Source organism: Ovis aries, chromosome 3 (genome assembly GCF_016772045.2).
Source record: "Ovis aries strain OAR_USU_Benz2616 breed Rambouillet chromosome 3, ARS-UI_Ramb_v3.0, whole genome shotgun sequence".
NCBI lineage: Eukaryota > Metazoa > Chordata > Mammalia > Artiodactyla > Bovidae > Ovis > Ovis aries.
The window spans coordinates 12,791,884-12,814,601 of NC_056056.1; the positions used below are offsets into that span (position 1 = coordinate 12,791,884).

At 40.3% G+C, this 22,718-nt stretch overlaps 3 protein-coding genes across 8 annotated transcripts in view; 1 reads left to right on the forward strand and 2 right to left on the reverse strand.

Moving 5' to 3' along the window:
- The window catches only part of RABGAP1 (RAB GTPase activating protein 1), a 161,680-nt gene extending 155,881 nt beyond the window's left edge, over positions 1 to 5,799 (reverse strand). For 2 of the 3 annotated variants that reach the window (XR_006059090.1, XM_042245725.1), the window contains exons 1-2: positions 5,576 to 5,799; positions 361 to 518 (exon numbers count right to left, since the gene is read on the reverse strand). The gene's annotated coding sequence lies outside the window, so the exon portion shown is untranslated. Of the gene's footprint in view, positions 1 to 360; positions 519 to 5,346 lie in introns of all 3 variants that reach the window. The other variant, XM_060411823.1, reaches the window with a different exon arrangement.
- LOC105606693 (large ribosomal subunit protein uL4) overlaps positions 1 to 5,799 on the reverse strand; it is a 35,370-nt gene extending 29,571 nt beyond the window's left edge. The window contains 2 exon segments of the mRNA XM_060411833.1: positions 361 to 518; positions 5,576 to 5,799. The gene's annotated coding sequence lies outside the window, so the exon portion shown is untranslated.
- A 130-nt stretch (positions 5,800 to 5,929) lies between these two features.
- ZBTB26 (zinc finger and BTB domain containing 26) lies at positions 5,930 to 20,704 on the forward strand. 4 transcript variants are annotated; one of them, XM_027966466.3, is made up of 2 exons: positions 5,930 to 8,742; positions 16,365 to 20,704. In XM_027966466.3, the coding sequence occupies exon 2, from the start codon at positions 16,375 to 16,377 to the stop codon at positions 17,698 to 17,700; it is 1,326 nt and encodes a 441-aa protein (XP_027822267.1). In that variant the 5' UTR covers positions 5,930 to 8,742; positions 16,365 to 16,374; the 3' UTR covers positions 17,701 to 20,704. The 4 variants fall into 4 exon arrangements, with proteins under 4 accessions (XP_027822267.1, XP_042101668.1, XP_004005702.1 ...); XM_042245734.1 differs by having other exon boundaries at positions 5,930 to 6,027; XM_004005653.5 differs by having other exon boundaries at positions 5,930 to 5,999.
- The last annotated feature ends 2,014 nt before the right edge of the window (positions 20,705 to 22,718 follow it).

Here is a 22,718-nt window from a genome sequence, read left to right on the forward strand (position 1 = left end):
AGGGGAAAAGGGGTCCAGGAGGGATAAATTAGGAATTGGGCATTAGCAGATACAGATTACTATATATAAAATAAATAAACAGCAAAGTCCTACTGTATAGCATAGGGAACTATGTTCAATATCCTGTAATAAAACATAATAAAAATATATATATATATAAAACTGAATCACTTTGCTGTATACCTGAAACTAACACAATATAGTAAATCAACTATACTTCAATAAAAATAAAATATAGAACTCTAGCATTTGGAGAACAAGGTTCTTCCCACTCTGACTCCAGCAAGCCATATCTGCAATATAAACAGGGTTGAGGGGTAGGAACGAATAGTTTCCTACCTATTCACAATAAAGGCTCACCTTGACTGAAAATAACCTCAGTTGACCAACCAGATTTTCCCCTGGAACATGCAAGCATTCAAATAGACTCCAGAGTTCCGAAACAGTTACTTCAGACAGCTTCTGCCAGTATAATTGTTGCCTAGGTAGAGATGGATTCCATGTTCTTCCTACTCCATCTGAGAAGAAAAAAGAAATGTGAACACTAAATAGAGCCTAAGAGGTCTGCAGGACACTATTAAGAGAAACAATGTACCATTATAAGTATCCCAAAAGGAGAAGAGAGAAAGGGAAGAAAAGATAATAATCTAACTGTAGAAAGCCAAAGAAAAGAGAGAATCTTGAAAGCAACAAGAGAGAATACTCATCACATACAAGGGATCTTCAGTAAGATTATCAGACAATTTCTCATCTTAAATCTTAGAAGCCAGAAGGCAGTAGGTTGATAAAAGTACTGAATGAAAAAAACTCTTGGTGGACAATTCTATATCTAGCAAAACTGTCCTTCAAAAATGAGGGAGAAATCAAGACATTTTCTGATTAAAAAAAAAAAAAAAAAGCTAAGGGAATTCATTACCACTAAACCCACCTTTCAAGAAATGATGAAGAGGATCCTTCAGGTTGAAATGAAAGGATGCTCAACAATATTGTAAAGTAATTAATCTCCAATTAAAATAAATTTATTTTAACAAAAGGAAAAAGTCATATGAAGAAATAAAGATCTCTGGTGAAAAATATACAGGCAACTACAGAATCATTAGGTATCATTTACCTCCATTTTACTTAATTTATGATTTTAATGAAAATGCATAAAAATATTAGTCTAATTTATTATACACACAATGTATAAAGATGTAATCTGTAAAAGCCAGTAACAAAGAGGAGACAGAGCCATATAGGACAGTTTTTGCTTGTTACTGAAATTGGTATCAATTTTAATTGTTACAATTTTGAGCTGTTAAATGTTATTCCAATGGTAACCAAAAAGGAAATGTCTACAGAATATACACAGAAGGAAATAAGAGGTAAGTCAAAAGTTTTCACTACAAAAAAATCAAAAAAAGGCTGTAATGGAAGAAATGAAAGACACAAGCTATAAGCCTATAGAAAATGAGTAGCAAAATGGAAGAAATAAGTTCCTCATTATCAGTCTTTAAATGTAAATGGCATAAACTTTCTAATCAAAAGACAGAGATGGGCAGAATGGGTAAAATAAAAACATGTTCCAGCAATACGCAATCTAGAAAATACTCACTTTAGATCCAAAGACATTACTAGGTTTTAAAAAAAAGATATTCTATGCATTTTTATGCAAGTACTAACCAAAAGGGAGCTTCAGGTGGTTATATTAAGATTATACAAAATAGACTTTAAAAAACTTCCAAGAGACAAAGAAAGTCATTATATATTCAAAAAAGGTTCAATAGAGCAAGATTATAAAAACTTATAAACATTTACATAACTAGTGAAAGTGAAAGTCATTCAACTTTCCGACTCTTTGCGACCCTATGGACTATAGTCCATGGAATTCTCCAGGCCAGAACACTGGAGTGGGTAGCCATTCTTTTCTCCAGGGGATCTTCCCAACCCAGGGATCAAACCCAGGTCTCCCGCATTTGGGGCAGATTCTTTACCAGCTGAGCCACAAGAGAAGCCCAAGAATACTGGACTGGGTAGCCTATCCCTTCTCCAGAGAATCTTCTCAACCCAGGAATCAAACCGGGGTCTCCTGCATTCCAAGCAGATTCTTTACCAACTGACCTATCAGGGAAGAATCCTCCTGCAATGCAGGAGACCTGGGTTTGATCCCTGGGTTGGGAGGATCCCTTGGAGAAGGGAAAGGCTACTCACTCCAGTATTCTGGCCTGGAGAATTCTATATAGTCCATGGGGTCACAAAGAGTTCGATGGGACTGAACAACTTTCACTTTCACATAACTAGTAATAGACTCTCAAAATATTTGAAGCAAAACTGAACAGAATTAACGGGAAGAATAAACAGTTCTACAATCATAGATAGAAAAATTAATAGCCCACATTCAATAATGAATAGAACAACTAGACAGAAGATAAATTAGAATTAGAGGACTTGAACATCACAATAAACTAACTGAACCTAACAGGTATACAGCACATTCCACTGCACAACAGCAGCACATTCTTTTCAAGTTCACATAGGACATTCTCCAATACATGCCATATATTAGGCCACAAAACAAATTTCAGAAGATTTTAAAAGATAGGTCATTAAAGTATCTTCCAACTACATGGGATGAAGTTGGAAATCAGTAACAGGGAAAACTGGAAAATTCAAAAAATGTGGGTATTAAACACATTCTTAAGGAACAAATGAGTCAAAGAAGTCCTTAAAAGGGAAATTAGAATATACTTGAAAATGAGTAATGATAAAAATATCCAAAACTTACAGGATGCAATGAAAGCAGTAATCAGAGAAATTTACAGTTGTAAATGGCTACATTAAAAAACAATCTCAAAACAATGTCTTAACTTTATGCCTTATGAAATAAGAATAACAAACTAAACTCAAAGCTAGCAAAAGGAAGGAAATAGAATGGAAATAAACCAAGAGAAAAGAAAAAGAGAAAAAAAGAAATCAGTGAAACCAAAGTTGTTTCCTTGAAAAGATCAACGAAATCAACCTAGAATATAATGGGCAAATTCCCCAAAACATACAAATTATTTAAATGGATTCTCGAAAAGTTAGAAAATCTCAACATACTCATAACAAGAGACTGATGGAGTGATCAAAAACCTCCCCCCAAAAACAAACAAACAAACAAACCAAAAAAACCTCCCAAAAAAGAACAGTCGTGCACCAGATGGCTTCAGTAAGGGATTGTACCAAATGCTTAACTAAGAATTAATTACAATCCTTCTCAAACTCTTACAAAAAACTGCTGCTGCTGCTGCTAAGTCACTTTAGTCGTGTCCGACTCTGTGTGACCCCATAGACGGCAGCCCACCAGGCTCCCCCATCCCGGGGATTCTCCAGGCAAGAACACTGGAGTGGGTTGCCATTTCCTTCTCCAATGCATGAAAGTGAAAAGTGAAAGTGAAGTCGCTCAGTCCTGCCCAACTGTTTGCGACCCCATGGACTGCAGCCTACCAGGCCGTCCATGGGATTTTCCAGGCAAGAGGACTGGAGTGGGGTGCCATTGAGGAAGAGGGAATGCTTTCTGATTTCATGAAGCCTCATTATTCTGATACCAAAGCTGACAAAATGCATCTTAAAATACAATATCTCTTATGAATATAGATGCCAAAATCCTCAACAACATATAAGGAAATCAAATTCAACAGCATATGAACAGAATTATTCCCCATGACCAAGTGGGATTTATCCCGATAATGCAAGGGTGGTTCAACATAAAATCAATCAATTTAAAATATTCCATTAATAGAACTAAGGAAAAAACTGATGATCATCTCAATTAATGTTGAAAAGTTATTTGATAAAGTACAATGCCTTTACAAGATAAGATCTTTCAGAAAAAGTAGTTATAGAGAGAAAATTCCTCAACCTGATAAAAGTATTTGTAAAAAAAAAAAAAACCCAGATCTAAATCAAATGCAATCATTTACCTATGCCTCTTAGAACAAGTCATGAACAAGTCAAGGATGCCTGATATTCAACACTGTACTGAAAGTTCTAAGCAGAACTATCAGATAAAAAAAGAAATAAAAGGCATCCAAATTGTAAAGAGGTAAAACTATATTTACAGGCAGCATAATCATATATACAGAAAATCCTAAAGAATCCACAAGAAAGCCTATGGGGTCCAAAAAAAAAAAAAAAAAAAAAATCAGAAGCATTGCTGGGTACAAGACCAACACGAAAAATCAGTTGGGTTCTACATACCAGCAGCAGTGTGAAAAGGAAATTAAGAAAGCAATTTCATTTATGGTATCAGAATGAATTAAATACCCTGAAAAGTGCTCCTGAAAGAAATGCTGCTGAAAGCAATTAATAAAGACTTAAGTACCTGAAAAGATATTTCTTATTCAGACAGTAAGACTTAAAATTAAGATGGCAATATTACCCAAAGTGATCTACAGACTCAACACAATCTCTATCAAAATTACAACAGCCTTTTTCTTAGAAATGTAAAAGCTGATCCTCAAATTCATACGGAATTTCAAGGGGCTTGTCATAACCAAAACAATCTGGATAAAATAAAGTTGAAGTCCTAATAACTTCCTACAGGAAGGAAGGAAGGAACTGTAGGAACTTACTACAAAGTTACAACAAACAGAAGAATATGCACCAGTATAAGGACAAAGATACAGCCACATGTAATAGAATAGAGTGTCCAAAAATGAATTCTCACATACATAGGTCAGTCGATTTTCAACAAAGGTGCCAAATCCATTCAACAGAGAAATGAAGAACTTTTCAAAAATGGTGTTGGAAAAACGATGATGGTGGCTTAGTCACTAAGTTCTGTCCGACTCTTGTGACCCCATGGACTGTAGCCCGCCAGGCTCCTCTGTTCATGGGATTTCCCAGGCAAGAATACTGGTGTAGGTTGCCATTTCCCTCTCCAGGGGATCTTCCCCACCTAGGAATGGAACCCAGGTCTCCTGCATTGTAAGGCGGATTCTTGACTAACCGAGTCACCAGGGAAAAGGACAAACTTCAAAAATGGCGGAAAAACGATAACCACAAGCAAAATAATGAAATTGGCCACAGCAGCGGTGATGGTTACCCGATATTGTGAAGTACTTAATGCCATGGAACTTCACACTTACAAATTATTAAAGTGATAAATACTATGTATGTTTTACCACAATATCCTCGTTCCCCCTTCCCCCCCAAAATGAGGAGAACCCAGTGAACCACTGGACTGGCAAGATGGAAAGGGGCTCTAGAATGAATGGTACTGAAGTTTTTTGGTGGGCAAGACTGCGTGGACGATGCCATTCACCAACACAAGGACTACAGGAGGTTAAGAAGCAGGTCTGCGGATGAACTTGAGTTCAAAGGTACCTCAAAAGTGGAAAACCAATTGGACATGTCTTCTAGGCAGCTGGCCCTGGAGCAAGAGAGCTGTCTGGTCAGGCGAAAGAGAGTTGTGAACCATCAGCAACTTGTAGGTAACGGAGAATGCAAATCCTTGGGAAACACCAACATGCAAAAACCGAGGGAGGTAAACTTCCTTCCCTCGGCTTCTGGGTCCCAAGAAGGCTAGTCCATACCCTAGGCAGGAGGAGCTTACCGACGCTTTAAGTGCAGCTGCGCCTTTCAGGCCCATGCAGACGGCAGACGGTCGAGTCGTAGCTCGAGAGGAGCGGCTGAGAAGGAGCGAAGTGCGCGGGGCCTGAGCCCCAGGCGCTAAGAAGCCACAGCACCTGCACGTCGGCTCACGCGGGCCAAGAAGCTAGCGGGAAGCCCGGGGCACCCGATCTGCATCTCGCCCACGGCACGGAGAATCCCTCTCCTGGCCCGCCGCCCTCCCAGCCTTCCGATTGGCGGAGAGGACTATGGGACCTGGAAGTTGTCTTTGTCCGGCGAGGGCTGCCCTTCCGGTTCCGTTGGGTCCCCCTTTGGCTCGGGTTCCCTGCCCCTCCCCCTTCCCGGAGCCCCGAGGGGCCGGAGCTCCTGGCGGTGCCGGATCCTGACGGTGGCCTTCCCCCGGGTCTGTAAGTGCGGAGGCGGCCGGAGCGCCGGGTAGGGGTACAAGGTCTCTCAAAATCGAGCCCCCTTGGGGCCCTGGATTGGCCGGGACCTGCACCGGGATGGGGGCCGAGGGGCTGGCCTAGGCACGGGGGTGCTTACGGAGCCCTTGGCCCGGCCCCTGCTATGCCCCGCCCCTTTCCCTCCCCTGACTCTGGAGTGGGGAGCCTAAGGATGCCCCCAGGGACCTCCTCCGGGGACCCCAGGCGAGGGCCAAGCAGTTGGCTTTAACCCGACTCTGGCATCTTTTAAGAAGTGCCAGTTCTCGGCCAGGGCAAGGCCTCAGTGCCAGCCTGCGAGGATCACCGTGGAGTGCAGCTAGATTACCCTTTTGCCACTGGCTACAACACCTTTTTTATATCTGGCGCCTTGTCAGGCACTGGGAATTCGTAAGACATTGTTCTAATTTTCAGGGTCAAGTTTGGGAACCAGATAAAAACAAATGAGTGCTCCTGCGATGTACATATCAGTCGTATATATATGAAACGTTCAAGGGGCAGTTGCTGGGGAAGTTAAAGAGACTTTTCAGTTTCACTTGGGGATAAGATGGAGAAGAGATTTTGCGCTCAGAGGAACAGTTGCAGTGCTGTGAAGGAATAGCAGCATAACTTGTGTGGGAAGAGCAGGAGAGGGTTCCAGGGCTCTTGTGCAAAGCATGAGATGTGAAGCTGGGAAAGTAGATGGAAGTCCAGATAGTGAAGATTTACTCCTAAAAGAGGTCGGTACTTGTTGAAGAGTTTTGAGCAGGAGACTAGTGTGGTCAGATTTGCACTGTAGAAAATCATCTTGTTCTGGAGGTCAGCCTATAAGATAGGAATTTCTAAGAACTGATTCTGGACTCTTTAGCTAAAGTCTAGATGTTCTTATCGGAGAAGGCAATGGCAACCCACTCCAGTACTCTTGCCTGGAAAATCCCATGGATGGAAGGGCCTGGTGGGCTGCAGTCCATGGGGTCGCTAGGAGTTGGAGACGACTGAGTGACTTCACTTTCACTTTTCACTTTCATGCATTGGAGAAGGCAATGGCAACCCACTCCAGTGTTCTTGCCTGGAGAATCCCAGGAATGGGGGAGCCTGGGGGCTGCCGTCTCTGGGGTCGCACAGAGTCGGACATGACTGAAACGACTTAGCAGCAGCAGCAGCAGACGTTCTTATTGGAGATTCTTTTGAAGGTGTAATGGGATCAACCTAGTGAGAAGTAACGAAATCCCAAAACCGAGTTATGATAGTGTTATTAGAAAGAAGGCAGGTATGCTGAAGGGAAGGGCTTCCCTGGCAGCTCAGCTGGTAAAGAATCCGCCTGCAACGCAGGAGACCCCTGTTTGACTCCTGGATTGGGAAGACCCACTGGAGAAGGGATAGGCTACCTACTCCAGTATTCTTGAGCTTCTCTAGTGGCTCAGATGGTAAAGAATCCTTCTGCATTGTGAGAGACCTGGGTTCGATCCCTGGGTTGGGAAGATCCCCTAAGAGGGCATGGCAGCCCACTCCAGTATTCTTGCCTGGAGAATCCCATGGACAGAGGAGCCTAGCGGGCTGCAGTCCATGGGGTTGCAAAGAGTCGGACATAACTGAGAGTGCCTAAGCACACATGCTGTAGGAAATGCTATAAAGACTCCATAATGAATTGGATGTTGTGGGTGAAAGAGGTATCAAAGCTGAGTCTTAGGTTTCAGGCCTGTGAAATTTGAAGAATGTTAATGCCATTATCAGCAATAAAACCATAAGCGTAGTGTAGATGACCAGTTCATTTTTTGGATATTTGAATTTAAGGCCTGATGGGATAGCCACATGGAACTGTCCCGTACAGAGTTGGAAAGACAAATCTGCAGCTCAGCCTAAATGCCGTGGCTTGAGGTAAAAGTCTGAATCATCTTAAAGCACAGAGGTGGAAGCCATGGAAATAGTTGGTATCAGGAAGGGGTTATCGACAAAGAAGGGAATATTTGGGGAAATGGGACTGACTAGTTAATAGTAGTTGATATAGTAGCAGAAACAGAAGTAGATGATAAAATATAATGATAAAATGTAAGGATTCCAGCAACCAAGAAGTCTCAGAAATCAAGAGAGGAGAATACTGAAAAGGGTCCACTGAGACAACGGATGCAGAGCCTTTGGAGAATGAGAAAGAAAAAAAAAAGATTGCATTTCTTTATCAAGAGATCATGAGTGACTTTTTACAAAGCAATTTTAGCAGAATGATGAGGTGATAATATGCGAAATAATGGAGACCTCAGGTGATTTGGTATCAAATGAGAATGAAAGAAATGCCACACGTCGAAGGACTTCACAAAGGATATTGACAGGCTTTATTATTGATCTAACATTTGCTTACAGAGCACAACTCCAGGCTCTATCATAAGTTCTTTTAAAAAGTAACTTAATTTAAAACATTAATCTACTTTTAAATTAATTTAATTTTCCATAACAACATATTGTTGTGGAAATATTAAGTCATATTATCATGTTAAGTACTGTTATTCTTTGACAGATGGGACAACTGAAAAAACAGAAGTAGTTACGTAACTTGCCCAAGGTCATACAACTAGAAAGTGGTGGGGCAGCATTTTGATTCTTGGAAACCTGGTTTTATCTACTGTACTAAGCAGTGATTGAACATGGGAGTCAAAAGAATGGGAAAAATTTAAGCAAAGATAGACTCTTGATTAAAAATTGGAGAGGCTTAGAAGAGATCCAGATTGAGAAGAAGGTAAGTAATGGATTTATGTTTCTGTTATGGATTTATTTTTCATTTCTTTTCCCTTAGATTCTCTTCCAATATGTGCCATTTTAGGTCAGTTTCATTCATAGTTAGGTCAATTTATGTCATGCTTTCATTTATTAACTTATCCAAATCAGGTCTTCCCTTTAGCTTCAGAGCCATATCAGCTAGCTAATCGATCTTCTCCTTAATGTCATGCAGGCTCCTCTGGTTAAACATTTTAAGACCTGACCCATTGTCATTTCGCCCAGCATTTCCTCGCTTATTGAATGACATTCTGTCAGACATCCAGTTTCTCAAACCAAATACCTAGGAGTCATCGTGACCTTTCATCCCTTGTTCCCTACCTTGGTTATCAAGTCTATCAGTTCTTTGAGATATCTCTGGAATCTGTTAAAATAAATCCATATTATTTCTTCTCAATCTCATATTATTCAGTTCAGTCACTCAGTCGTGTCGCTCTTTGCGATCCCATGAACCGCAGCACGCCAGGCCTCCCTGTCCATCACCAACTCCCGGAGTCCACCCAAACCCATGTCCATTAAGTTGGTGATGCCATCCAACCATGTCATCCTCTGTCATCCCCTTCTCCTCCTGCCCTCAATCTTTCCCAGCATCAGGGTCTTTTGAAATGAGTCAGCTCTCTGCATCAGGTGGCCAAAGTATTGGAGTTTCAGCTTCAACATCAGTCCCTCCAATGAACACCCAGGACTGATCTCTGTTATTCGGGCCCTCGTTATTTCTATATCGCTCTGTTAGAATAATAACATACTAACAGGTTTCCTTGTCTCCACATCCACTGTTGTCAGACGTGTTCTCCACAAGGTTTTATTTTTGACTTACTGAGTCTTAGCCGGTGCAAGAGTTTAGATAACATGCATTACAAATGATAGGGTAATAGCCTAGGGCAGTTATTTTTTATTAGATTGAACTGAGGTTGGTGGTGGTTGGTGATTTAGTCTCTGAGTTGTGTCCAACTTGCGACCCCATGGACTGTAGCCTACCAGGCTCCTCTATCCATGGGATTTTCCAGGCAAGAATACTGGAATGGGTTGCCATTTCTTTCTTCAGGGGATCTTTACCTTGCAGGAATTGAACCTGGGTCTCCTGCATTGCAGGGACATTCTTTACCAACTGAGCTACGAGGGAATCCGAATTGAGATTAAGTTTGGTTAAAATTAGCCATGTTGTTGTTATTTAGTCACTAAGTCATGTCCAACTCTTTGCAACTCCATGAACTGCAGCATGCCAGGCTTCCCAGTCCTTCACTATTTCCCAGTTTGCTCAAGCTCACATCCATTGAGTTGGTAATACTATCCAACCATTTCATCCTCTGCTGCCCTCTTCTACTCCTGCCCTTGATCTTTCCCAGCATCAGAATCCTTTCCAATGAATTATCTCTTTGCATCACGTAGTCAAAGTATTGGAGCTTCAGTTTCAGCATCAGTCCTTCCAATGAATATTCAGGGTTGATTTTGTTTAGAAATGACTGGTTTGATCTTGCTGTCCAAGGGACTCTCAAGAGTCTTCTCCAGCACCACAGTTCCAAAGCATCAGTACTTCAGTGCTCAACCTTCTTTATGGTCCAACTCTTACATCTGTACTCGACGACTGGAAAAACCATGGCTTTGTCAAATGGACCTTTGTTGGCAAATGATGTCTCTGCTTTTTAATACACTGTCTAGGTTTGTCACAGCTTTCCTTCCAAGGAGCAAGCATCTTTTGATTTCATGACTGCAGTCACTGTCAGCAGTGATTTTGGAGCCCAGGAAGATAAAATCTATCACTGCTTCCACTTTTTCCCCTTCTATTTGCCATGAAGTGATGGGACCGTATGCCATGATCTTATTTTTTTGAATGTTAAGTTTTCAGCTAGTTTTCTAATATCACCTTTCTGGGCCAGGAGCTCAGAGGCCCAGGGGTCACGGGCCACCCAGGCCCTGTTGCTTCCCTGGTCTCCTCCCCACAGCTCCCTGCTGAGAAGTGGATGCAAGCCAAGTTAGGGGTCCCAGGTCTGGTGCAGGGAAGAGTCCTGTGAACCGCTGCACTCTTGGCTGGCCAAGGAAGGACCATGTGCAGGGAGGATGAAGATTTAGGAAATTTTTAAATAGAGAAGGTAATAAAACATTGAGAAACCAAGACAGGTTTTTTGAGGAAGTCAGCCTTAAGAAACTAGCAAAATCTTAAGGACTAAGCTTTGAAGAATATACTTACCTTTTCACAATTTACAGAACCCTTAAGCAACACATCAGCCAAAGAATGGCAGAAACCTGAGGCCAGTCGTTAAGTCACTTGCTCACTTCTGTACAACAGTTTAAGAAGAGTGAGCTAGATTTATTCAACATAAATAACAAGATTTAGTCAACATAAATAATTCTTAAAGCAATAAGTGAAAAAAGAAAGTTGCAAAATATATATAGTTTGTAATTTTACTTTTTATTTTCTGTGGCTGGAAGTGTTATATATAGAAGTGTTGTTTTAAAAGTGGAGAGGGAAGGAGATTCATTAAGGAAGAAACTGAGAATCAACTGACTGAATGGAAGGAGGCTGAGAAAGGGGGCTTTTACTTTATCTATATTCAAAAGTTTTTCCAGGAATGGTATATTTCTATAATGTTACTTACAGATTGTATAAACATGTTGTAAGTAAAAGAGTGAGCAGCTGGAGAATGTAGTGTCATGAAAGTTACCCAAAAGAAGAAAAGGATTGAGTTTTATAGAAAGGCTGTAGTATATTACAGTCTCTTTGAAAAATGGCATATGGTGTTAATGAAAGAGGAAGAAGGATTTCGAAGTAGTTGTGAGTGCTAAGTTGAAAGATAAAGGTACGTTTATCAGGTAGATGAGAAAACAGACTGAAAGTTTTCCTTGTCAGTATCATTAGAGGCATTTGAGACAAGAAACGTGGATATTTTCACACTGTCCCTTGCTTGGCAGTGAACATTGTTCAACCTAAAATATTCACTGATCATTTTGGGTTACTCCTGTTTGAACAAAGGGAAATTTCAAATCAGCTGCAACATTTGTTATGGAAATGATTATAGAAGAATTGTGTAAATATAAACAAAGAGAAAGTGATTTTAAGTGAGATTATTCCTATTTCATTGATGTTTGGAAAGTGGGTCATTTAAAACTTGCTAAGAGAAACTCAGCAGTATTCAGACTTAATCACAGTAACCCAGACAATAGTTGATAAGCACCTGAACTATGCCAGTGGTAGTACGCATATAGAGAATTTGGAAATCTTTCTTTGAAAAGAATCAGCAGAATGTGGTGACCAAGTCTCTCTAGTCTACCTAATCAGTTCTGTACTTTCAGTTCCTAGAAGGTATGCTATAATCTAGAATTATGTGAGTGATTTCTATGATAATAATGAATAATTGCTATTATAGTTACAAGTTAACTATAGTTGGGGAGTCTAAAAATCAAATATATTCATAATTTTTATTTATTATGTTTTATGTTTTATTTATAAATGGCATTAAGTTTCATCCAACAAAGATGAATACACAAAAGATAGAAAAATAACATAAAGTTAAAATAGATGAGAAAGGTAAGACAAGGATAATACATAAATGGTTTACTATTAAAGCCCTCTAGACTTGACGCAAATTTGGCTTTAAGTTGTATTTTTTGTTTTTAAGCATAAGCCTTTTATTGAAGCATAACTAACTATACAAAAGCATATCAATCATCAGGGTATAGTTGAATGGATATGAATGGAGATCACAGTTAATATTCATAAGATAAAACTTCAGCTAGCCTAGTTCTGTCATACGTGAATTTTGGCATCATGTCACTCAGGCATAATTTCTACCGTTAACATTTAATACTTTACACCTTTCTTAAGTAAGCAAGTGATTTATGTTCACCAAGCATGAATTTCCTCATAAGCAAAGTGGAGATGACAATAATACTTACCTCATAGAAATTTTGAAGATTAAATGGGTCGATTTGGGTATACCTAGTACTCAGCAAGTGTTCAGTAAAGATTAGGCATCCTTTTTCTTATTTTTAAATAGAATTAAACTAGTTCATATGAAACAAATACTCCTTTTTATTTGAACTTTTTAAACTTTTGTTTAAAATTTCATTTTATGTTGTCAAGACTATTTTTTTGAAGCAAACCCTAGAAAGAAATTTCCCCCAGGGCACTCAAAAACAGTATTACGATAATGAAGGGCATCTCTACCATAGCTCAATAGTAACTTCATAGGGAGCATTAAGAGTTAGTTACAGTTTTTATTGAATGAGTTGTGTAAAAAATAACAGTTGGTTCTTGACCTCAAATAACTAACCTTCTGATGGAAAGAGAAACTAGTGACAGGAAACAATTAACGGATGAACTCTGTGGCCTGGAAATAAGAGTTTATTAAAGAGAGACAATAGAGTGGGCCACATTAAGGAAAACTTCTTAAAGGAGAAATAATTTTTCCTCACATTCTTGGACTACAGTAGACAAATCAAGCACGTCCCTGAGATAACCTGTCTGACTGCTCTTGTTGGTAAGTTGCTTGAGACTTGAGATGAATAGGAGGTAAATGAAACTGTATTCCAACTCCTGTCTTTGGAGCTTCAAGGAACAATGATCCCTGAGGAGAGTTGCCTAAAGTAATTCGAGTGCTATCATGTTATAGATGGAAGCAATTAGTGCTTATTTTTCAGTGTTACTTGGAAAGTGCCGTTGTTGTCATTCAGTTGCTCAGTCTTGTCCCATTCTTTGTGACCCCGTGGACTGCAGCACACCAGGCCTCCCTGTCCTTCACCATCTGCCGGAGCCTACTCAAACTCATGTCCATTGAGTCGATGATGCCATGCAACCGTCTCATCCTCTGTCACCTTGTTGTCCTCCTGCCCTTCTACCCTCAGGGTTTTTTCCAGTGAGTCAGCTCTTCTCATCAGGTGGCCAAAGTATGGCCATCAGTCCTTCTAGTGAATACTCAGGGTTCATTTCCTTCAGGATGGACTGGTTTGATCTTGCTGTTCAAGGGACTCTCAGGAGTCTTCTCCAGCACCACAGTTCAAAATGCTGACCTGTCACTAAATTCAGGACAAGCTAAACCTCTAAGAAATAGTGCCCCTTTTGTTTGGCCATTTGAACAACAGTCATTTGTATAATTTCTGGTTATGAATTGGGACATTCACCACTGCCAGATCGAGTATGTCAAGCAACCATAATTGCTAAAATTGACCAGTGATGGATAATACTGTTGCGCCACTTTCTTTACTAATATATTCCCATGTCTCCGAGATTTTTCCTTTTCATCTGGTATTTACCATCTCTTCTCTGATGCTACATATGCTTCTCTGCATCCCTCCTCTCTCATCTTCATTGTGACTATAATTTTTCTGTACAGAGTGCCATACAAAGATGCTTGTAATTTATGTATAAATGTGTTTAAATATACCTGTGCCATACCAGTCCCCCCTCCTAAGTCTCACCTCTCTTTCAGTGATATTTTAATTCAGGTGAACTCCTAAGTTTAGAACCTTTGCATATTGCTTTTTTTCATTTTGTGTCTCCCACAAGTTTTTTTGAAATCTTTTTTTTTCTTTTCCTTTTCCTTGCTCCTTGTACCCATTCGTTTGTAGGCTCTCATAGCCTCAGACTTGTAATGCTTATGCAGACACTGCACTGGTCTTCCTAACAGCAAGTCTTCCTATTACTGTCAAATGAATCTTATAGGATCGACAAATACAAACTGAGCACCTGCTATGTGTTTAGTATTATATTAGGTGATGGGTATATACACCAGTTTGAACAGAATAGGGTTTGCCAGTAATGTGGACACGTTACTGCTGAATTTGAAACCAAAGGGAAGAGTGTTTCACCCCAGAAGATGCAGATTCCCAGCATTAGCCCTATTGAATGGGGCAGAGACTATTCTCTCTAATGCCATGAAGCTTGCAGTTTGAAGGGTATTACTGTTAGTATTTTGAGGTTATAGTTTCAGTAGAGAGAACTGTTCTGATCTAAGGGGTTAGGGAAGGGCCTCAGAGGAAATAAGAGAGTGAGAATTGGCTGGGAATAGTATTCTGGACTAAAGAAACACCTGTAGTAAGGCTTGGAGGCAGTAGAGTGCTATTATGAAGTAGGCGCTGAGCATTGTGAGTGAGACCTGTATTCTGCTGTCACAAGCTCGTACTCTGTGGGCCTTTGTAACTCACTGTTCTAGAACATAAAACTTTAAAGATTGGGCTTCAGGAGCCAGATGTCACTAGGAACTGTTGCTCATGATTCTCAACTATGGAGTTGATGGAGACACAAAGTTCGAGGTGAACTTACTGATGTACTGAAATTGTGGAGCTACTTCTCACAGGTAGATCTTATATACCCACTGATCTCACAGAAGATTGGTATATAGACAAGGTGTGAGTTTATTTTTACTATGACTGGTGGGCTGTCATTGTAAAAATAATATGTTGACGATGTCTTGTTGACATGGCTAACTCATCCTTCCCTTTAGAGTGACACACGGGAAGCAAAGTAAGAGTATGGAATTAGAACATGGGGACTTTCTCCAAAGACATTGCTTTATAACAGGACAAATATGCAGTTTTTACAAAGCAACCGTCTCCATGGTTGGTTGGTTTTTGCCAGTGTTTACCATAATTATTATTAAATTTACTTGATCAGTTTATATTGGAGAGGTTAGTCTTCATCCAGATGACAGGAGGTCGCAAAAGGATTTTAGGCAGGGGTTGGATATAAACAGATCTATGTTTTTGAAAGATGACGTGTGGTGATGTAGGAGTTGGTTTAGAGGTAATAGAAGCTGGAACCAATGGGCATTTATGAATGAATTTGAGTAGTCCAGTTGATGAGTAATGATGGATGAATGGGGATAAAGAAGAAAGAATAGCACCTAGTAGGGATTAACTAGATCCACTGTACTTTTACTCAGATTCCCACCAAGTGACTCATCTTGTTTTTCTATATCAAATATTTACTTCATATATCAACAAATGTTTCTTAGGAAAGACTGTCCAAAATGCAAAGAGCAAAGACTTGTGCCTTTGACACTGTCTAAAAGTTGTCCTTTTAAACATGTGACTTTCATTGTATTGCAAAAATACTTGTATGAGTAAATTCACATCAGTTTAGACAGAAGAGGGTTTACCCAGGAATGGGACAAGCAGTGCCATTACAGTAAAATTCAAAGCAAAGGAAAATAGTGTTTTGTCTTTGAAGAAGGAGGTTCACAGTATCATGCAAAATAAAATTGTCACTTCTTATTACTGTATTACTTGATGGATGTTTTAGGAAGTTCATGAAACCTGACAGAATTCTGATTTGAGAAGCAAAAGAATACACTTGGAATAACTCAAGCACTGTTCTTGTATTAAGCATCTTAAAAAGCTGAATGAATGCCAAGCTATTTCCGCTAATATAAGCCCACTCCTTTAGATGCAACTGACATTTGATGTTGGTGAGGAGTCATTTTTAACAGCCTTCAAAAGCTGTTATACTAGCTTCCTCTTTCAAGGGAAATTTCATTCAGATACATATGAACAGGTATGACAACAGATTTGTTTTTGGAAGGAAAATCCAGGTTTTCTTAATTGTTTGAATTTTCTTCAATTCATCCTTTTTACATTTCTGTTCTTTAGGTCTGCCAAAATGTCTGAAAGATCAGATCTCCTTCACTTCAAGTTTGAAAATTATGGAGATTCAATGTTACAAAAAATGAACAAATTAAGAGAAGAGAATAAATTTTGTGATGTTACAGTTCTCATAGATGATATTGAGGTACAGGGGCATAAAATTGTGTTTGCTGCAGGTTCCCCCTTCTTAAGAGACCAGTTTTTACTGAACGATTCGAGAGAGGTGAAAATCTCCATATTGCAGAGTTCCGAAGTGGGGAGACAATTGCTCTTGTCGTGTTATAGTGGTGTGCTGGAATTCCCTGAGATGGAACTGGTCAATTACTTGACCGCTGCGAGTTTTCTTCAGATGAGTCACATTGTAGAACGGTGCACACAGGCCTTGTGGAAGTTTATAAAGCCAAAACAGCCAATGGAAAGTAAAGAGGGATGTGAACCACAGAGTGCTTCTCCCCAGTCGAAAGAACACCAGGGGGATGCCAGAGGCTCCCCAAAGCAGGACTCACCTTGTATTCACCCATCTGAAGACAGTATGGATATAGAGGACAGTGATATTCAGATCGTTAAGGTAGAATCTATTGGGGATGTATCAGAGGTTAGAAGTAAAAAAGATCAGAACCAGTTTATTTCTTCTGAACCCACTGCTTTACATTCATCCGAGCCCCAGCACTCTCTGATAAATTCAACTGTGGAAAACAGAGTAAGTGAAATAGAGCAAAACCATCTCCACAATTATGCCCTCTCTTACACAGGCAGTGATAACATCATCATGGCCGCGAAAGATGTCTTTGGGCCTAATATTCGAGGTGTAGACAAAGGCCTGCAGTGGCATCACCAGTGCCCAAAGTGTACCAGGGTGTTTCGTCACCTGGAGAACTACGCCAACCATTTAAAAATGCACAAACTCTTTATGTGTCTACTCTGCGGCAAGACTTTTACTCAGAAAGGCAACCTTCATCGACACATGCGTGTGCATGCCGGCATTAAACCTTTCCAGTGTAAAATCTGTGGGAAAACCTTTTCTCAGAAGTGTTCCTTACAGGATCATCTTAACCTTCACAGTGGAGATAAGCCCCATAAGTGTAACTATTGTGACATGGTTTTTGCACATAAGCCAGTTTTGAGGAAGCACCTTAAACAGCTGCATGGCAAAAACAGCTTTGATAATGCCAATGAAAGAAATGTGCAAGACCTCACTGTGGACTTTGATTCTTTTGCGTGTACAACAGTCACAGACTCTAAAGGGTGTCAGCCGCAGCCTGATGCAACACAGGTCCTGGATGCAGGTAAACTGGCCCAAGCTGTCCTGAACTTAAGGAACGATAGCACTTGCGTGAATTAAATAGGGCCTTTGTGCTCCTAACTAGAACTGACTACAAACGTGGCAATAGTCTGAGTCTTCTTAGGAGTCATTTCGCTAATTTGACGTCTCCAGATCCTCTGTGCAGGTCGTAGGGGTGAGTCAAAGCACTAACAGACCAGGCAACTTGCCACTTGGAGTGGTCTTGCCTGCCTTTTGCCCTTTCCCATGTTCTGTTTTGAATTATTTATCCTGTGATGTCTGTTTTCCTTTCCCAAGGAGTACTCCATTTGTCTACCTAACATCAACTTGTGTCTTAGACTGACACTATTTTAGACTTTCCACTGGGCACATTCTGAAGGTACCAAGAAGTTAATAACATCACCTCCACTCCACCAATAGATGCTATGCTAAGAGAAGCAAGTAATCTTTTTCTTTGGTAGGAAATAAGCTGAGATATAAGGTGATACTGCTATCAGCCTGAATATGTGATAGAACTTCTAGTTCTATCAGAACCACTGATAATTCATCTATGTCTGATAAATGAATGAATCTACTTATCCTGGAGCTGGCTATAAAGAAGTATTTTAGATTATTCTGTACTGTTTTCAACAGTTTATGGGCCAGCTTCATGTGATTGAAGTTGACATAGACCAGAGTACAGTATTTCCCTTAATACCTGCAGATAGGAATCATCATTGAGGAGCATAACCAACAAAGGGTAGTAGTTGTACAACAGTACTGATTTGGGAGGTCTTCTCCCGAAAGAAGTCAAATGCTTATAATTATTCTGTAGCTTACTTGGTGATGCTTTTGGAATCAGGATTGCTCCAGGTACACTTTAAGTGTGCTAACATATAAGGGTCTCTCTAAAAAGGGGCTATCTGGAGTCAGTCTCTAGAATTTGTTATAGAAGTTTGCTATTGCTAAGGTGAGTTTGGCCTTCAGAGTTTTGTCCAGTATATTGTAATAGTCTTTGAATTCTCATTTCCTTGTGTACCTTAATTTCTAAAGTGGATGAAAAAAGTGGGTCACAGAAGGAGCAGTCAGAGTTTTGCATTTAGTTGTTCCTATAATGGTACACAGTCCCACCTCATCCCCTTTGACAGATCAAATACAAAGTTGACTTTCAGTTATGGAAAAACAAAACAACTGTTTTTCCTAAACACATGTTCAGAAATAAAATTTTGAGTCTTACTCGTTTCTGAACCATGAGTTAGATTTAGATAATAGGAGTGTTTGAGTCCATAGAGAATCTTAAGAAATCATTTAGCCTGCCTCTCTTTTTTTAAGTTGGGGTATCCAAAGCCCAAAGAGGTAGCCTGGCCAAGGTTGGCCACAGTAGACTAAGTAGGCTAAATATGAGCTAAGGTCTCCTCACTTCTCACTGTCCCTTGGCTTAAAAAGATTTAGTACATGATCAAGAATACTTTAGCAAAAAGTTCCTAGTTTGTGCTTTCCCTCTGTGCATCCCTGTTTGCTTTCTAAGACAGCCTCGATTTTGCAAACAGAACAGTCATAGAAGGATTTATTTTTGTAAGGTAATTATTTTTTGGTTAGGATGAATATTACATTCTTCCTAAGCAAGCAACTGATTTGCTGGGTGTTGATTAGGAATAGAAAGGACAAGTAACAACGTGAGAAGGATCCAAATGTGAAACTAATTTTGTCTGGAAACAGTGTATAGTGTCCGTCAGGATTTCCTGGTTTTTGTTTCTGAGCTGTGAGAGTCCATGTATAGATGAACCAAAAATTAATTTTGAGTAGTCAGAGGGTATTCTTAAAGTTGTTATAATTTGATGCATTTACATGTGAATCTGATTTGAAGTATAATTTCTACCATTTGTTAAAAGGTTTTAAATGAGAATAAAATGGAGTGGTAAGACTAATAGGTATCTTATGCCTAATGTCACTCATTATATGATCTAATGATGCTACCTAGCATTCTGGTTTTTATATGATCCAGCCAAAGAGTACCAATTCTATGCAATAGTGAGACACTAATATGTTAACCAATGTTTCACTCTTTTCTCTAAACATCATTTTATCACAGGGAACTTTCAAGTTGGGGGTGCTTGCTTTGCGTAAATTCATGTCTTGTTTTGTTACAGAGTTGAAGACTAAAAGGCATGGCTTCAAATAAAATTGGTCTCTTTGGTTGGAGACTATTTCTGGATTCATTCAGGCATTCAGGAGACATTTATTGAACACATATTATTGTTAGGCACTATGCTAGATACTGAGAATTTGAAGATAAGATTGTTACGGTCTCTGCCCTCACAGAGCTTACAGTCTCATGTAGTCTTAGTGAGATAAGGTATCAATTTGGTTTTATCCTAGGAAGAATAAAGAAAACTGCCTTGCTTTCTTTGATCACTTAAAATCAGCCTCTTTATGGTTTTATATGAGTAAAACTTGTAGTTCTCACCTTTTTCAATTGCAAACCACTGAAGTGGTTTACAGTCTCCCCTATTTCTTGGCTGGAGAGATGTTCTGTTTCTGTGAGACATTTTCTTAATTTTGGTGGTACTTGACTTTTTGTTTATACATGTTTCTTAGATTATATGCAAAGTGATCAATTTACTGATATCGAATATGTTTTACAGAGGAAGATGACTTTCAAAACTAGTTGTATTCTTGTAGTGGAGGAAGATTTTTTAAAGCCTTAGACATTCAGCATTTGTGTTTTATGGATCCCCAGGATAACTAAAAATGAGAGGGTTCTGTTTTCCTTTGTTTGGTTTTTTAAAAAATCACTGTGTCACAGTTATTTATTTATTATTTAATTTTAAAGGCAAACTCCAAACTGAAGTGGCTCTGAGGTAAATCAGATGTGGTTTTAATTTGTTTTAGTTTATTAGAAGATCTATAAATGGAGAGTGATCACCATCACTACTTCTAAAATAATATCCTAAACAAACAACCCAGAACATTTTATTTCAGCTGGTGAATAGCTGTTCTAAATCTGTTGTATGTTAGACATACTGTGAACTACCTCTTCACTTATTATGGGGAAGTTTCCTTAATAAAAGTGTGACAATTTAAAGCTCTGGTGTCAGTGGTTTATTTTCTCTCTTTCCCTCCTATTTCCCATTCCAATTGCTTGAATTTGAACACAGGAATGCTTTCTCACTCTTATTCTTGAAAAGACATGTTTATCAAACATGCTGAGCTTGGCTTCAGAAGCAAATCTGGGCTAACAAAAAATTGTTATCAGGGTCAATTACTTCTTCCTGTACTGTTGATTGAGGGGATGGAGCAACTGCTTTTAAGAATTGGTTGAGATGTTTCCTTCATTTAGCAAATACTTGATTCCTACTAAGTGCTAGACTTCCAGGAATGCAAAGATCAGTAAGTCACTGTCCTAAATACCGCTGCCTAAAATGGCAACCCACTCCAGTGTTCTTGCCTGGAGAATCCCAGGGACCAGGGAGCCTGGTGGGCTGCTGTCTATGGGGTCGCACAGAGTTGGACACGACTGAAGCGACTTAGCAGCAGCAGCAGCAGGTGGGACATAGATTTCAATACAGGTATGATAATTACAGTCATTAAGGCAGCCAAAGGGTTTACTGGTTCCCCAAGTGGGAGCAAAGTAATTCATGGGCAATTAAAGATGGCTTTAGGGATGATGTGATTTATGAACGATGAATGGGATTTTGAAGGATGAGTGGTAGTGTTACTCCATGCACCATGGAGAAGCCAGACAATACCAAAATGTTGGGAGTTTGGAACAGAGAAAAGTTTATTGCAGGGCCATGCAAAGAGGTGGGTGACTCATGCCTTAAAACCCCCAAACTCCCCCAAAGTAAAAGTTGCTCAGTCATGTCCCAAGTTTTTGTGACCCCATGGGCTGTAGCCCACCAGGCTCCTCTGTCCATGGAATTCTCCATGCCAGAATACTGGGGTGGGTTGCCATTCCATTCTCCATGCCAGAATACTGGGGTGGGTTGCCATTCCATTCTCCATGCCAGAATACTGGGGTGGGTTGCCATTCCATTCTCCAGGGGATCTTTCCAACCTAGGGACTAAACTCAGGTCTCCCATATTACAGACGGATTCTTTACCAGCTGACCCATCAGGGAAACTCCCCAAAAGCTTTCAGCAAAGCCCTTTTATAGGAAAGGTGAGAGAGGCACAACGTTAGTTGTTGCAGACTTCCTGGTGTATTTGTTCTGGAGGTCTGGTCATGGTCAGGTATCAATGTTCCTGTAAATCTCCACCAGGGAAATATTCTCTATTCTGACAAGAAAGGGTAAGGTCCCAAGGCACAACTTTCACAATCTGAGGACCAAGTCCTGGCTAGAGAGGCAGATTTCAGTTGTCTGCTCCCTCAGAGCCAGGTCCCCAGACCCTGTCCAGTTCTCATCCCTAAGGCAGCCAGGCACCCAACCCAAATGCCCCTCAGGCTCCTCACCCCACCCCACCCCCAGGTCGGGGGTTCTAGGGAGGAGCATTGCCCTGCACAGACCAATTGCTGAACAACCATTAACGGTCTGGTAACAAGCTGAAACTCCAGTACTTTGGCCACCTCATGCGAAGAGCTGACTCATTGGAAAAGTCTCTGATGCTGGGAGGAATTGGGGGCAGGAGGAGAAGGGGACGACAGAGGATGAGATGGCTGGATGGCATCACTGACTCGATGGACGCGAGTCTGAGTGAACTCCGGGAGTTGGTGATGGACAGGGAGGCCTGGCGTTCTGCGATTGATGGGGTCGCAAAGAGTCGGACACGACTGAGCGACTGAATTGAACTGAACTGAACCGTTGCCTGGTAACGGGGTTGGGGGGTGGTAATGGCCCGCAGCAACCTCTGTTGAACCAGGCTCTATTACAGGAGGAGGAAATAGCTTATGTTGGACGAAAGAGCCAGGTTAGAGGTTTAGATAGATACCTGGGTTTCCCAAGGAACTGAGAAGGGTAGGGCTGTAGTGAGGAAGCCATAAGCTGACAGGTGAGGTGGGATCCAAATCCTGACGGGGCATTAATTAAGTAATCTCCAATACTGATTCCAATAGCACTCTCCTCTTTTCCCAACCCCCCTCCCCGCCACCTTTTATATGG

Bases quoted from the DNA above. Each gene is read 5' to 3' on its own strand.
- ZBTB26 (XM_027966466.3), top strand. From the start codon at position 16,375: ATGTCTGAAAGATCAGATCTCCTTCACTTCAAGTTTGAAAATTATGGA.